The 16,789-nt window shown below is 43.7% G+C and overlaps 1 protein-coding gene across 1 annotated transcript in view; it reads right to left on the bottom strand.

The window, feature by feature from the left end:
• Nucleotides 1-6,849: 6,849 nt before the first annotated feature.
• ATP6V1B2 (ATPase H+ transporting V1 subunit B2) overlaps nucleotides 6,850-16,789 on the bottom strand; it is a 61,675-nt gene continuing 51,735 nt past the window's right edge. The window contains exons 13-14 of the mRNA XM_082254277.1: nucleotides 13,432-13,561; nucleotides 6,850-7,178 (exon numbers count right to left, since the gene is read on the bottom strand). Coding sequence (XP_082110403.1) covers nucleotides 7,036-7,178; nucleotides 13,432-13,561 — 273 coding nt within the window. The 3' untranslated portion in view covers nucleotides 6,850-7,035. The remainder of the gene's footprint in view (nucleotides 7,179-13,431; nucleotides 13,562-16,789) is intronic.

The following is a 16,789-nucleotide window of genomic DNA, read 5'->3' as shown; positions in this document are numbered from 1 at the left end:
AGTTATCCACCCAAGGTTGCCAGAGTCAATTTCTCGATCGTATCTGTCCGGACAGCATCAATTTTGGCGTGAATCATAGCATTGGTGATTTGATGTTTTACTTCGGGTAAAGGCAAGTGCTGGGATTTCCACGCCTTCGCAATGGTTTGTTTAGCTGCTGTCGTGACCTGTACCAAGAAAATTATTTTACAGATAAATCCATACGGTGCATCCGGAAAGTATTCACAGTGCTTCACTTTTTCCACATTTTATGTTACAGCCTTATTCCAAAATAGATTATTTTCCTCAAAGTTCTACAATCAATACCCCATAATGACAACGTGAAAGAAATTGTTTGAAATCTTTGCAAATTTATTAAAAATAAAAACGAAATAAATCACATGTGCATAAGTATTCACAGCCTTTGTTCAATACTTTGTTGAAGCACCTTTGGCACCAATTACAGCTTCAAGTCTTTTTGAGTATGATGCTACAAGCTTAGCAACTATTTTCGGGCATTTTCTCCCATTCTTCTTTGCAGGACCTCTCAAGCTTCATCAGGTTTGATGGGGGAACGTCGGTGCAGAGATGTTCAATCGGGTTCAAGCCTGGGCTACTCAAGGACATTCACAGAGTTGTCCCGTACTCACTCCTTTGATATCTTGGCTGTGTGCTTAGGGTCATTGTCTTGTTGGAAGATGAACCTTCACCCCAATCTGAGGTCCAGGGCGCTCTGAAGCAGGTTTTCATCAAGAATGTCTCCGTACATTGCTGAATTCATCTTTCCCTTGACCTAAACTAGTCTCCCAGTTCCTGCCGCTGAAAAACATCCCCACAGCATGATGAACACCATACACTTCACAGTAGGATGGTATTGGCCAGGTGATGAACGATGTCTGGTTACCTCCAGATAGGACTTTTGCCATTCAGGCCAAAGAGTTCAATCATTGTTTCATCAGACCAGAGAATTTTGTTTCTCATGGTCTGAGAATCCTTCAGGTACCTTTTGGCAAACTCCAGGTGGGCTGTGATGTGCCTTTTTACTGAGGAGTGGCTTCCATCTGGTCACCTTACCATACAGGCCTGATTAGTGCAGTGCTGCATAGATGGTTGTTCTTCTGGAAGGTTCTCCTCTCTCCACAGAGAAACACTGGAGCCTTGTCAGAGTGACAATCAGATTCTAGGTCACCTCCCTAACTAGGACCCTCCTGCCCTGATCGCTCAGTTTGGCCCAGCGGCCCGCTCCAGGATCTGAAATCCACAGACAATTCTATGAACTTCATGGCTTGGTTTGTGCTCTGACATGCACTGTACATCACCACACCTTTAGCGCTCCCCATAAGAATGGACACTCACCAGAAAACACTTCTTTTTAAGCCTGTATGCAGTGGCTACATAAGCCCTTTTCCCCAGACATCAAGCAATCCTAGGCGCTTCAGATCAGGATATCCAGTGTGCTTCCTCCCAGTGATAGGATCAACAGAGCTTTTAAAAGAAGGGACCGAGAGTACCGCTGCTCGCCGCCCACGAGTGAGACGTAGATCAATCCTGACCGCGGCAAGTCCCGGAACTGCAGGAGTAGCGTCTGCGGTCTCATAGGAAACGACGTATGTGTGTTATGATGCCTTTCGTCACGTGGACTTCAACTGAGGTCCTCAGTTGAAGTTCACGTGATGAAACGCATTAAGACGCACATACGTGGTTTCCTAGGAGACCCCAGATGCTACTGCTGCAGTTCTGGGACTCGCCGCGGTCAGGATTGATCTAAGTCTCACTCGCGGGCGGCGAGCAGCGGTACTCTCGGTCCCTTCTTTTAAAAGCTCTGTTGTTTTACATGAATGTAAGCAGATTGGAATAGGGGTTTTGGGGATTGAGTGTACTTTATGAGAATAAAGGTAAAACAGTATTACACTATCCCTGTGCCTTTGTTTTGCTTGCATTTCATTGGTGGCTTATGGTCCTTGATCCTATCACTGGGAGGAAGCACACTGGATATCCTGATCTGAAGCGCCTAGGATTGCTGGATGTCTGGGGAAAAGGGCTCATGCAGCCACTGCATAGAAGGCTTAAAAAAAGAAGTGTTTTCTGGTGAGTGTACATTCTTATGGGGAGCACTGAAGGTGTGGTGATATAAAGATACGCCCAAGGAACACCAGTATGATCTACTGCAGTTTTGAAAAGTTTCTGTTTATAACAGTAATTTTATCACCGTTTATTTATATATGGACATTTATATTTATGGACTATTTATTCATGACACTTTAGATTTAAGCGCTGCTGAATGTAATTGAATTCTGCTACAATTTAGTGCAGGAAAGATTACATTTGTACAATTCTGTGTTACCTACTTACAGCGGCTGCTAGTGCAAAACTGAAGTGTTTTATTGATTGCTATTTTGCACAATTAAAGTATTTTAATTAATTTTAGGTTCACTTACCGTTTTAAATATTTTTTATAATTTCTGAGACCACTAGCGCTGGGCGGGTGCTTGAGGATTTTTCAATCTCCAGACACTTTGTTTACATACCTTTTATAGACAGGTGTGCACTGTAAACTGTGGGATCTTTTATAGACAGGTGTGTGCTTTTCCAAACCAAGTCCAATCAAATCAACTGAATTTACCACAGGTGAACTCCAATCAAGTTGTAGAAACATCTCAAGGTTGATCAGTGAAAACAGGATGCACCTAAGCTCAATTTGGAGTGTCATGGCAAAGGCTGTGAATACACGTGTACATGTGATTTTTTTATTTATTTTTAATAAGTTTGCAAAGATTTCAAAACAAACTTATTTTGCATGTTCAATATGGAGTATTGTTTGTAGGGATACACCAATCCGATATCGGCGCCGATACTGCCACAATAGCTGGATCGGGGGGAATCTGTAAAATTAACCAATTCACGGGTCGATCCGGTTTTGCTGAGTCCCGGCTCCGCCTTCCCTTACTTGGTGCAGTAGTAGTATGGGATGGGAGCCGCTACTTCCTCCATAGGTCCAGCTCACAGGCGGAGTGATGTCAGATGCACTCCGCCTGTGAATGGAGGAGCCATACACCTGAAGCAGCGGCTTTGCTCTGTACTGCAGCCGCATGCATATTGTGTGTGTAGTTCCAGATCGGTTTCGGTATCGGCAGATACACAATGCCAGATATCGGGACAAGAAAAGTCGGAGCGGTGCAACCCTAATTGTTTGTAGATTTTTGCGTAAATAATTTATTTAATCCATTTTGGAATAAGGCTGTAACATAACAAAATGTGGAAAAGTGAAGCGCTGTGAATACTTTCTGGATGCACTGTACATACATGCCTCATTTCAGGATAGTGGATGAAGCTATGACAATGAATCCTATTGCCCAGCTCACTATTCAGAAGGAAGAAACAAAACAATTATTTGGATGAGGTTTTACACACAGATCCCTTCTCATAAATTGTATTAAATTCAGCTTTGGATCTTTGCCTTTTTTAAAGTTTGCAAATGGAAACTTTGTATTTTGAAATCTGTAGTTTGGGACATTTTCAGGTCAGCTCCAGCTGATAACGTCACCCGTGCATGGGCACTTCATTCTGCATTGAGGACACTGCCTGTGCTGTGACTGCAGTGAGCTGCGTGCCTGCAATGGTGGCATCATTGTGATGAGAACCCAAAAGGTGCACCAGGAGAAGATGGAAGTGCCGAGAATAGGGACAGCTTAGCAATGGAGGGCTTTGCTTCACAGGTCGGTCATATTGTGCTGATATGCAGTGTATAGTAGCACGTTATTGCACCAACCACCAGGGCCCAGTTAAAAATAAAAAAACAGCTTTAAGAAGCTCTGTTGCTTTAGTGGCACTTTTTTTTGGTTCCTTTCATCACACCACACCATTACCTGCCTTATTACATTTACCATAGATGGAAACAGTGTTTTCATCTGTGGTTTCTCAACCTTTTTTCAGTCAAGGCAACCTTTAAAATTACTATGGACACTCTCAAAGGAACCCCATTCTAAAATATAAAAAACTATTCTAATAAATTTACATAATACAACATCAACAACGGCAGAACACCCAACATTTATTCTCCCAAATCAACCACACTTTTGCACACTGGTACTGACCAGTATTGCAATTCTCCATCACTCAGCTATTGTGACCCCCAGCGCTGACAGAGAAGGGCAGGGGCGGGACAAAGAAGGATGCTGTGCAGATGACCAATATCCTCATTAACTAATTATATCATGGTTGTTAGGACACCGGCGTCTAGCAGGTCATAAGGGTGCACAATGAAAACCTGTAACTTTAACTAAAAGGCAGGCTTAATCCATCTGCTGGCTTGTATACAATCTTGAGCAATTTTTAGGCATTTTGCCAAGGTGCCCCTAAAGAAACATCAAGGCACCCTGGTTGAAAAAGGCTGGGCTGGGGTATGTGCAAATGCTTCCTACAAAACCACAATGACATTATAAAAAGGAGTTGCTTCAATTTAAATCCCCACTTCCTCCACAATCAGAAATTAGTTTGTATGTGTTTTATAAAAATAAACAAAAATTCCTCAGGCCCCACCTCCATTGTGGCATAGAATGATGTATGCCTGGTCCAGCAGCCTCCTGGGATACTTGCATCACATCTCCCAGGAGGCTGAATGATAAGGAACAAAGAATGACCAGAGGGTGGACTCGAAGTACAATTGTTAGCGGGCTGCCTGAGTGCAGAAGAGTCAGCCAAGATGGCAGCGCGTGACCTAGGCTACGTACACTGAACACCGGATTGTGTAAAATTGTGTTTGTTAAAGAGAATGCAGTAATATATGTAAGAAGGGGAAACAAGAAAAACCTTGCAATGAACTCATGACACATTGTTCTATCATATTTATTTAGATATGCTGTTCTTCAATAAATGTATACATCGTTTACAGATGGAATGGACCAACTATTGCACCAAAATTCACAAACATCAAAATGTACCCCACAGCAGAAGACGAGCCGCCTGGGAATATGTGGGGCACGGGCTAAATAGAGCAAAGGAAGAGACGCTATCAGAAGGTGGGCAAAGGAGTTCGACAATCGCAGATCAAACCAATCACAAGAGCCAGAATGAATGGGCAGCAACCCCCCCCTACTGGAAAACCGAAACATGTTCAATGAAACTTAAAGCGGTAGTATACTTAAAAAAAAAAAAAAAAAAAAACCCCTGCAAGACAAAGGCATAATGAGCTAGTATGCATCGCATACTAGCTCACTGTGAAATACTTACCTTAGAACGAAGCCCCGACACGGACCCCCAGACACCGCTGTGGGAGCTGACATGATCCCTCGGCGTCTCTTCCAGGTTCGGCGGCACCGGCGCTGAGTGGCCGGAGCCACGATAACGTCACTCCCGTGCGTGCGCGCGGGAGTCATTTTCCGGCAAGGAACTCTGAAGGTCCGCCAGACCTTCAGAGCGCATGCGCCACTCACGTCAGTGCAAATATCTCCTAAACCGTGCAGGTTTAGGAGATATTAATTGTACCTACAGGTAAGCCTTATTATAGGCTTACCTGTAGTTAAGTCACAAAAAAGCAGTATACTACCGCTTTAAGAACCTGCATAGACAGACTGTGGCAGCCCATCAGCTGTGGGACTACAAGTCCCAGAATACTCTAGGAAAGCCAGGGCCATTTAATTCCACAACAGAAAGCCACAAGTGACTTACTGACTTATATGGACCGACAACTTTAAAACACGTGTTACCTTACATAAAACAGCTATCAGACCTCGAAAGCTTTCAATCAACAGCCGAATTCTGGGCATTTCCACTAACATTTCAGACAGCCTCTTCTCAGCTTAAAATGGATGAAAACATTGACAGCTGTTCAGTTACACCACATAAAAGCAATAAGAAGGGGCTGATTTGGTAAAGGAACAGAGGCTATTTACTTATATTAGGAAATAAGTTGAAGCCGTGTTCACTTAGCAATTAACAGGATGGGAAGCATTTTCTCTGTAACCATCTGTGCAAGGCAGCAGGTGTTTTAGTTCTGTTCACAGGGTCAGTTTATGGTTACTTCTGGTGAGAAGTAATGCATTAAGACATCTAAAGCGTTATGAAAAAATACAATAAAACTATGTGCACATCACTGCACAATAAATAACTTTAGTGCCTGAAAGCGCCAGTCGCTGCTTCACTGCATGAAACCGAGGCGATCAATACAAGTCATTCTGTAACCTCTCCTATGTATTTATACTTAAAGCATGCCGCTCCCAGTGCTGGAATATTACACAGAACAGTAAGCAGCTTGATGAAAGGTAAATGAATTGCTTTGAGGCCCAACTCCAGCATAGAATACCCCTCTGATTTATGCCCACACCCTTGGAGTACCAGCACCACCTTTATTCCTGCAGTCTTGAGTCTGGCCACATGACATCACAGGTACTCTGCCTCCTCGGGCATTGGGTGGGCCCTGAACACCGCAGACTGAAAATAATGGCTTGGCGCTCTCAGCAGAGTTCTCCTGTGAAACCAAGGCGGTTTGGGGACAAACTTCAGGGGGCGTGTCCTTGACACCCTGGGCTCACAGGAGATGGGTTTAATAATGCTGTAAATCATCCAACCTGGCAGATAACTGACACTATCACAGAGTGGACCGTATAAGGGGAGCAGCACTGAGGATAGGTTGAGTATTCCAGCAAGAGCAGATTTGTTTTTTTTTTTAATTGCAGTGCATTTTTTTTTTATGTAAGCTGGAGTTGGGCTCTAAGGTTATATTAAACTGAGTGTGCTGCATTTTCATAAAGAAAAAAAAAAAATGAAATACAGAATATAATGTTAAATAACATTTCCACTTTACAAACGCATGTTGTGTACCTGGCACCCATGTTGGCAGCCATTCTGGGGATTTTTCAAAGAACACAGCCATTCAGTATGCTAGAAACTAGCAGCATATTGGTTTATCCACAAATGACTGTTTCCACAATAAATGGGTGACAGGTGCACTTTGAGAGACCATTTCTGCCCTTCTCATTCAAGGGGGTCCACAAAAGACTGTAAACTGTGGGGTGTGGGGCGGCTGCAGAATGATGGAGGGGAGGGAAAGAGTGGATCTCAGTGCTTGGCGGAGGAGTCTCGGGGGTAGAATTCTGCCAAGGTGCTTGCAGGGATTCTCTTGAGCATTTCTTTGGGGAAGATTCGAAGGAGCTGCCAGCCGATGTCCAGCGTCTCGTACACCGTGCGGTTATCATATGGACCTGAGGAAGCAAGGAAGTGGTGTGAAAAGCATGCTGAAAAACTGTCAGAATGTCAAGATCATCACCGGAAGTCAGCGGCAGACAGGACAGAACCATTAGTCTATGAAGTCAACTGTACGTTAATTGCTTGGTTATTCTCCTGCATGAAATGTCACTTATTGAATCAGACTGTGGCTAAAGATTAAAGCGTACACGACTGTTGTGTAACATTCTTAAACTGCCATTTACTGCCACCATGTGGCAGCTGGTTAGGACATTGCTCTCCTACTCTATTAAAATACCTATCAATTGTGTGCCATAACTTAGGATGTATGGGGTTAATAGTGGTCCACGTCAGACCCCCCTGGTGCCCTTGCTGCTCCCATCCATGTGTACCAAAGCTGCTATTATCCCTTAACGAGCCACTCGTTGCCTTGGCAACTGACTGCCACCCACGCGCATACACATCCCCCATGTGACAGTCCTTTGCAAGCTATTTAAAGGAGGGCTGAACAGCAGGATCTGCAGTGATAACGGGTGACGGCTCAGGACCACCCGGAGCCACCCCGCTGCCAAACTCCATTTAACTCCTTCTGTGTTGCATAGAATGTCTTGCTATATTACCACACACATAAATAGCCTTGATAAATGTGGTTTCAGATACAGATTTACATCATTCACTGTCATCGGTGCTTACCGTATTACAATAGAGAATTCTTACACAATCTGGCATATAAGAATTTCTCCTCAAACATGCCCATTTGTTTGAAGATTGCAGATCCAATGGTTTAATACCTCATTGATGACTGACCAAACACAAAGTAAATTAGGACTTCTGACTTCCTTTGCTGCATGCTTGTTTTGAATCAGGAAATAAAAGTACTGAAGACAGCTAGGCAGACAGCATTTTTAGGTTTTGTGGCAGCTTACACAGACTTGTCACAAATCTGGACAATAAAAAAGATTTTAAACAGAGTCACACACAGAAGAGGTCAATTATAAAGTTGTGTTCAACCAGCACAGAGCTCTAGAGTAGGTGGGGAAGAACAAAGCTTTATAAATGATGATATCAGTGTGCAACCCTATGGTCAGATAGTGACAGCGAGATGAAATGGTCTGCACCGGAGATGCATGGAGACCAAAACTGAATCTGCAAACTGAAGAAATATGTTCCTTAACTGTATTGTGGTTATGTGATGGCAATTGTAATGCAAGTTGTACTCAACAGGCCTACTGCTGTAAGGTAAACCTTACACCTGGGCAATACAGATTAACCACTTGCCTACAGGGCACTTTTACCCCATTTCTGCCCAGACCAATTCTTTTAGTTTTCAGCTCGGTCACATTTTGAATGACAAATGCACGGTCATGCTACTCTGTACCCATATTACATTTTTATCTGTTTTCACACAAAGAGCTTTCTTTAGGTCAGGCTTGTCCAACCTGCGGCCCAGAACCACAGGCAATGCGGCCCACTGACCCCTGACAATTTTTGTTGCTGGGGAGGAAGGAAGTCAGGTCGGGAGCACAGCCACAGCAGCTTCCAACTAACGTGGAAGCAGGGGGCAGGGGGGGGGGGGGTCTGCGAGCATGTGCAGTGTTTCTGACTCCTACCACCATTAACACTTCAAATCACTGACATGGTCATGGTGGTTAGAGCGTTCCTTTATTATCTCTCAGAAGAAGTAAACCTCTGTATACCGATTCCATTTCATTTGATAATCCTCTAGTTGTGCTAAATTAGTACGGGGGGCGCGGCGACGCTGGAAGGGCGCGGCGGCGCGGGAAGGGCGCAGCGGCATTTTATTACTTATATACCTTAACTATAGTATATATTTTTATATGCGGCCCGAGAAAATTTCTTTACACTCAATGTGGCCCCAAGAAGCCAAAAGGTTGGACACCCATGCTTTAGGTGGTATTTAATCAACACTGGGTTTATTTTTTGCTAAATGAAAAAAAGATTGAAAATGTTTAAATAAACGTTATTCATAGTTTGTTGAAAAATTTTGTAAACCGGTAATTTTTCTCTCTCACTAATGGGCACTGTTGAGGCGGCAGCACAGATAATCAGTGCCCTGATTATCAGTGTACATTAGGGATCGACCAATATAGTTTTTTCATTGCCGATACCGATATTTTGGTCATTGCATATCGGTATTTGCCTACATTTAAAAAAACTATTTTTTTTTTACTTGACAGGTACTCTTGTGGAGGGATCTGGGGGGGGTCTAAAAACCCCCAACCCTGCACTTGAAGTTGTAAACCTCCGAATTCTTTTTTTGAAAAAAAAAAAAAACACTTGAAAGACAAACACATAATGAGCTAGTATGCATCGCATACTAGCTCATTATGAAATACTTACCTTAAAACGAAGCCCCGAAGTGCCGACCGCTCACCTCTCTCATAGGTGACATGTTATGTCGCCCTTCTTCCGGGTTTGCAGCATCCGGCCATCTGACTGGCTGGAGCCGCGATTACGCATGCGCGCGGGAGCAGACAGTCAGGGCACGGGGCTTTGAAGGAACGGCACCAGCGGCCGTTCCTTCAGAGCGCATGCGCCAGTTATGTCACTGGCTGCATTTAAGGTAAATATCTCCTAACCGGTACATGTTTAGGAGATATTTACAGTACCTATAGGTAAGCCTTATCGTAGGCTTACCTACAGGTACAACGTGCAGAGGGTTTACTTCCTCTTTAAAAGCATTCAAAATGCCAAGTTTGGCTGTCTTGAATGCTGTCATTTTTTAAATCTGGCGCCAGTACCCGGAAGTGATGTCATGACATCACTTTCGGGTTTTTGCATGGAGACCCAATCGGAGCAGAATGCGGCTTTGATCTGGTCTTTGGCGGCCATGCAGGCTGGTTGCCCGAGTCTTCTCAGCCGCATCAGTTGTCATTACAAGACAGCCGACCGTTGGCTATGGACGCCGGTACCTGGGTGATGCCTCTAGCTGCAGGCATCACTCTGGTACATGCACTTTCTGTAGTATGAGTAATATCAGCCACCTTGGTGGCCGATTCCGATATATTGGGGAACGTGCATATCGGCCCTCGATATATCGGCTTTGCCGATAATCAGTCGATACCTAGTATAGATGTCCTTTTCACACAAACGGCTGATAACTGGCTTGTGTTTAGATTGTGATCAGCTGTGACTGGACACAGCTGATCACATGGTAAAGGTTCGCTGTGACTGGCCCTTTACCGTGATCAGCTGTGTCCTAAGGACACCGCAATCGCAAAGCCCACTGCCCGTGTGCTGCAGCGAGCATAAGCAATGGAGGATGTCATAACACCCTCCTAGAACTGACCGGCCACGCTGTAGCCGCCATTCAGCTATAATGCGGTTGGCAAGTGGTTTTGCATATGAAAAAAGCACAGGCTGAAAATTACCTAAAGTGGAACTTAACCTAAAATGTAGAAAACTACAAGTAGGTGGCTCTTTTATTTCAGAAGAATCGTGCTATTTCAGAATAGTAATGCTAAGTCTCTTCAACAATGCATGCTGAAAAAAGCGTAGATGTGAACGTTTCCCATAGGAAACCATGTTAAATGGACTGTAGCGCGTTTCTGCAAAAAGCAGCACTAAAAAATGCATGGATGTGAACAAAGCCTTACAAGCTGTTTAAGTTCTATTGACTCCACCCGTTCATTTTTCAAGCCTTGCTACTGGTCATTTAATGCGACAAGGAATTGTCCAATAGGAGGGATTAGGGCCAAACTAGACTTTTACAGGGGAAAAAAAAAAATTAAGATCTGCATAGAAACTTTAGTTGTTTACAACACTGGATCTACTAATGTAGCTTTTACCATTGGTAACCTCTGCATATGCAACAGTCATCAGATTATTAATCATGTTGGCCGGGGTATGTTGGATTTACTTTGACACTACCATGTAACCCTTTTGCAGATAAAAGCAAAACTATAAAATCTCTATCAGCAGCATCTGTGAGTTCCCCTTCTATTGCCAGCTTCTTTGCACCGTTTTTAGGTTTGAGACCTTCTATCAGGCTGCACCAGAATGATGTAACTTAAGAGGTCATTCATCCCGGCATATGCTGGGATTGATTGCCGAGCTGCGCAACTCCGTGTACAATGCCACATTGTGAACGGGTAATGACCCTAAAAAGCAGGGTCAGCATAGAAAATTCTGGCTGTCTGCTTTAGGACACTCAGGTTAACCCAGTCATTCAAAACTATCTGATATTCTAAAATATCTGATCTTCTAAAAACGTAGTCAGCAATTCAAGGTTAAAAATGTAGACACCTTTATAGCCCTGCCATTAGAATCCACAGACAATTTGTTTACTCTGGTCCGATGTACAGTCCCCTCCCTGACATTCTAGAAAAGTTGTGCACACTTCATCTGTGATTGTGGAAAGTCACACCTAAACATTTTACATTAGTCAGTGCAGATACAAATGCCATCAGTCAACCAAAATGAGAATCACCAGCAAACTCACTGCGCTTTATTCATCATTTGCACTCAGTAAAGAGTGACGAAAAAAAAGGGTGAATCTGTACCCAACTGAAGAGATCAGGAAAATAAAAGGATAACTGGATAATTTTCTAGCTCGTGCCTGGAGGATGACAGCTTGCTATATATATGCACTACACACTTTTCCCCAGAAATAGTCCCCCCCCCCCCCTAAAAGTCTTACTACTTGTGTGTGGAATCTTGTGTCTACCTGACTACAGGAATGGCAATGTACGTATTATAAAACTACCACAAACCTCTGCATTTTTTTAGCTAGTAAATGTATTCTTCCACTGGCAGTGTAAAATGTGTTGTGTATGTAAGCCACGTTTAAAAAAGTACTCAGTTACACAGCAAATGATACAAAAAAAAGACTGGATAAGAAAGATTCATGTAACCCCGTATACAAGTATACAGTCTATATGCATTTTATAAAACAAAAAATGATTATATGCTTTGCAAATGAGTAAATACAAAATGCATAAATGCTGTCAGGTTCTTATAACAAGTTCGCTTGCTAGAATGGATTTGCAGAAAAATGTTTTTACAGATGGCTGTTCTTGTGGAACAGTGATGGTCTTCTTGTTCTACAATATTTGGGAATCTGGAGTTTGTTCAAACTGATAGGGTGTGCTCGAGATAACAAATGAATGGCTCTTGTAAAAAAAAAAAAAAAAATGTGAAGAGGAGCTCCAGTCTGGGAAAGAAAATTAACACTGTTAGCTGCTGACTTAATATAAGGACTCACCTGTCCAGGGATCCAGCCATGTCAGCACCCCGAGCCAATTCTTCAATCAGCTTTGGGTGTAGGTGTCAGCATCTTCACAAAGAGGAATCGGCAGTTAAGCCAGCTGGTTTCCTACTGCGCAGGTCGCGCTTCGCTTTCTGAATGGTCCTGCCATCTTCTGGGACCTGTGTGTCCCAGAAGGCAGAGGGAACACAATATTCCCCACGCATCCATTCAAGATAACCGGCTGTTCAATGATGCTGGGTGCTGTAATGACCATAGGTTGGAGACTGTGGATGCTCAAAGTGAAGAAATGTCATCAGCACACCAAGGATCCCTCAAAAGGGTCCAAAAACTTTTTCCCATGGTCACATAATACACAGCAACATATTGGAGCCAGACAGGGCCCCTTCGTCAGGCAAGTGACACTTGCCTGACGAAGGGGCCCTGCAACATTACTATATATTATGTGACCACGGCTTAAAGTTTTTGGACCCTTTTGAGGAATCCTTGGTGTGCTGATGACATTTCTTCACTTCCAGAAGGGGAAGGAGGGACAGGTACCTGCTTCCCCCCTAAAAAGTGCTAAATGCGGCATTTGGGGGAGGGGGGGGGGGCGTGAGAACAATTTGAGCTTTCACTTATGAGTGGAGCTCTGCTTTAATGTGCAGTTTGTGCATTTTTGCAAAATGTTTGTTTGGGATGGTTCTATATGGCAACTGTCCAGGACTGGGGTGTAAAATCCTCCTGTTTGATCAAGAGGTCAGATCCTCAGTACACTTGCCATGTATAAGGATTGGCTAATCGGTATACTTCCTAAACTTTTTTTTTTTCAAATAAAACTTTCACCATGGGCAGAGGTTGTCTATTTCCTTATCAGTGAACACCACAAATATAACTAGCAAGTTTGTCTACATAATAGTAACATCTCTTGAAGAGAACACTGTTGACTCTTCTTTCCCATGCCACCCGGTGGCCAAATCAGGAAAACCAGCTTAGCTAGCTGCAAAAGAAACTAATCTGTACTACAAGACCCAGCACAACTAATCTTGGACGTCCACACTTACCTTGGGCTATGAAGTTCCTCTCAAACTTCTGTAAGAACTCTAGGTACAGAAGATCATCAGAGGTCAAAGCTTCTTCACCTACTACTGCCTTCATGGCTTGGACATCTTTCCCGATCGCATAACAGGCATACTAAGGAGACAAAAAAAGTGACCACTCAGTTCTCTGTACAAAGTATAAACAAAGTGGGGATGCAGAAAAGTGACTGAATTTCTACCAATACTTCTACACATTGTACGATCTACAAGATCTCCCAGACTGCTATGTGCTGGGATAATGCTGTAAGATACAACTCCGTATGGTTTCAGCTTTTCTTAAGCTTTTGTTCTCAAGCAAATAGACAGTTTATCTGATCATCATATATGAGGAGGAAAATTGTGCATTTTACTTGCTTGCAGGGTACAAATGTGTATGGGTCATACCCGAAGCCAGATAAGATGAGCCCAATAAAGCCTTGGCACAAGAAACCTGGGATGTTTGTCTTACCGTAAAATCCATTTCTCTAATGTTCATGGACAGACAGCTCCTGATCTTCCTAACCATTGGGTTATATTGTCCCCTACAGGAGGGAGACACTAGGCAGAAAAAAAAAAAAAAAGACTGACAACCCCTTTGGGCAGTCCCAGGGGGTATACTCCCCTCCCCTCTCTGCTATAGGCACTCTGTTTTGTTACAAGCAGTGTCAGAAGAATTACATGAGGGAGCTAGAAGGCCCACAGGGACCAGCAGGCACAGAAGGGGGGGGGGGTGCCGAACAGGAAGGAGGGGAACCCAGGGGTCCGACCATTCCATGGAGGGGTCCACATCCACCCCAAAACCTTTCAGGAGGTGGGGGGGGGGCAGCTACATATCAGGAAACAGGCAGGCACTGCTCCAGACAGAAACTCCTCTCCATCTTTAATAAATGAAGAGGCTGTCAGGCCAGGAGGTACACTGCGACACAGGCCAAAAACCCAGTCGCATGTGACCTCGCAAGGCCTTTAACTCGCAGGCCAGCCCCTGTCAGGTGGGGCTATGTCACGGCTGACCTAGTGCGGAGCTGAGGTCTGCACGCGCTCGCTGGCCAGACTAGGGGTACCGCTGGATCTAGATGATCCAGCCCATTGCCCAGTCCGGCAGTTGATTGTAGATCTTGCAGGAAAAATTAGAAAAAAATCTATCTAAAAAGAAAAAAAAAAAAAAATGCCAGGACCAAAGATCCCAGCAAGGAACTGGGTCCTTACTCCTGGGACTAGACAGAAAAAAAGAAAAAGAAAAGGAAACTTGTCGGCACAGTCTGCAGCAAACTAGCAGCTCAAAATTTTGAAAATAAAGCCATTCTACTGTAAACAGATCTGCATGGCAGCTTAGCTCCCACGTATATGGGGTGGCAGCAGGGTCTCCAACATACCATATAGCCAGTGGGAAGTAGGTCAGGCATTGCTTCAGCAATTGTAAACACAAAGCTTAAGTGAACCTAAAGTTAAAAACCTCTTTAGTCTTGAGTAAGAAATAGGTAAAACCACCTCAAGTATTTTTTGTTGTGTGTCCTAATTTCGGAGATTTTCCCTCAACGTTAAAAGGTCAGACAGAAGTGGAGAAATCTCTCTAAAGAGAAATTCTCAGACAGTTGTCACTTGATTACCTAAAATTCCTGTTCCTGAGAGGACTAAAAATTTAGAGAATTCCACACTTACAGTTCCAATGATAATAGTTATCAGGACATAGACTGAACTTTCCCAGTGGGAATACAGACAGCATTAAAAAAGGTGATGGGGGTTCTAACCGTCCCTTATTTTATCCACAACTAGAACTTAAAACGGAACGAAACTCATTGATTTAAAAGTGGAGATAAACCCTTACATATACCCATAAAGGGAATAGCCTCAGGTGATACACTTAAATTAAACCGATCCTCCTACACAAGTTGTACCCGTTCTGCAGTTCAAAGTTCAGAATTTGCACGCCTTGTCTGCTCAGTGAGGAGAGATCCATGTAGCCTCAGATGATTGGAGGGAAGGGACACCCTTGTGGCTGTAAGGCCCCTTTCACACTTATGCGACGCAATTTTACCACGATTTTGACACGATTTTGAAAGCAATGGCAAGGCTATATGCCTCAAAACGTATTAAAATCGTGGCAAAGTAGTGCAGGAACTACTTTGAAGTCGGTGCCACTTCAAAACGCATTGATATGAATGGAGCTCATTGAAAATAATGGAAAAACGACTTGTCATGTGATTTTGCGGTCCAAAATGGCAGGACAAGTCGCACTAGTGTGAATGGGGCCTTAACCACATGCGGTGTGCAGGAGTGCTCCACCCTCGTCCCCCTGTATCCTCCTGAAGTCGGGAAAACCAGCCTTTAAAATTTAAGCAGGGAGTCTTTCAGAGAGAAGAGGAACTAGACTGCAGAATTACACTCAGTGCTCTGGATAGAGGAAAGTAAAAATACTAAAGAAATATGTGCTTTATTAATTGTTCATGTCAGAGGAGGACAACACTAACGATTTTCAAAACCGTTACATTTAGGCCTCATTCACACCATGTTTTAGGCTCGGTTTCCACTGCTGCAGCTACAGAGTCGCGCTACTTCTAGCGCGACTCTGTAGTGTTCACTTGTTCGCGGCTTTCAGTGAGACTTGTCCCTCATTATAGAAGGAAGTCGCACTGAAGTCGGCCCAAAAGTAGTGCACGAACTACTTTTCAAGTCGCCGCAACTCAAGTCGCGGCAGTGAGAACGGGCCAAATAGAAATGAATGACTTGCTGTGCGACTTGACATGTGTCAAGTCGCACAGCAAGTCGCAACAGTGGAAACCGAGCCTCAGAGAGGTCAGTTTCTCTGCACGCGTTTTGCAAGGGCACAAAACCACAACACTGGTATCACATGCAGATTTTTTTCTGCACGGAAAAAAACTGACGACATCAACATTGGTGTGAATAGGGCACATAACTGATGCGCATGAAAACTGATTTGAAATAGATGATGATTTTACCATCAGTTTTCATGCATGTATGGTGTGAACGAGCCTTTAAAGTGGAACTAAACCCATGAATTTAACGGTTTCAAAAAACAGTTACATTCCCAGCATGCCAGAAATGCTAATAGACACATTCTTTTACTCCCAACAAAACTGTCAAACGGCTGATGTCATAACTGAGCGCACGTGTGCAGCACTATGGTAGTTGCTGATCAAACCGAGGCCAGGTTTCAGCTTCCTTGGCTGAAAAGGAGAAGAGGTTTTAGTTCTGCTAAAGCACCCCTTGGATAATGGTCACAGTTCTTTGAGCTCTCAACCAAACTGTCAAGCTATCAAATGGCTGGTGAAATGCATAGCACCATGACAACTGTAATTCAAAAATTCAAACAGAAGCCAAGATG

The sequence above is a fragment of the Pelophylax lessonae genome (genome assembly GCF_965119305.1).
Source record: "Pelophylax lessonae genome assembly, chromosome: 4".
Lineage (NCBI taxonomy): Eukaryota > Metazoa > Chordata > Amphibia > Anura > Ranidae > Pelophylax > Pelophylax lessonae.
The sequence above is the reverse complement of the archived record's forward strand: the minus strand, read 5'-3'. Positions and strand labels throughout refer to the sequence as shown.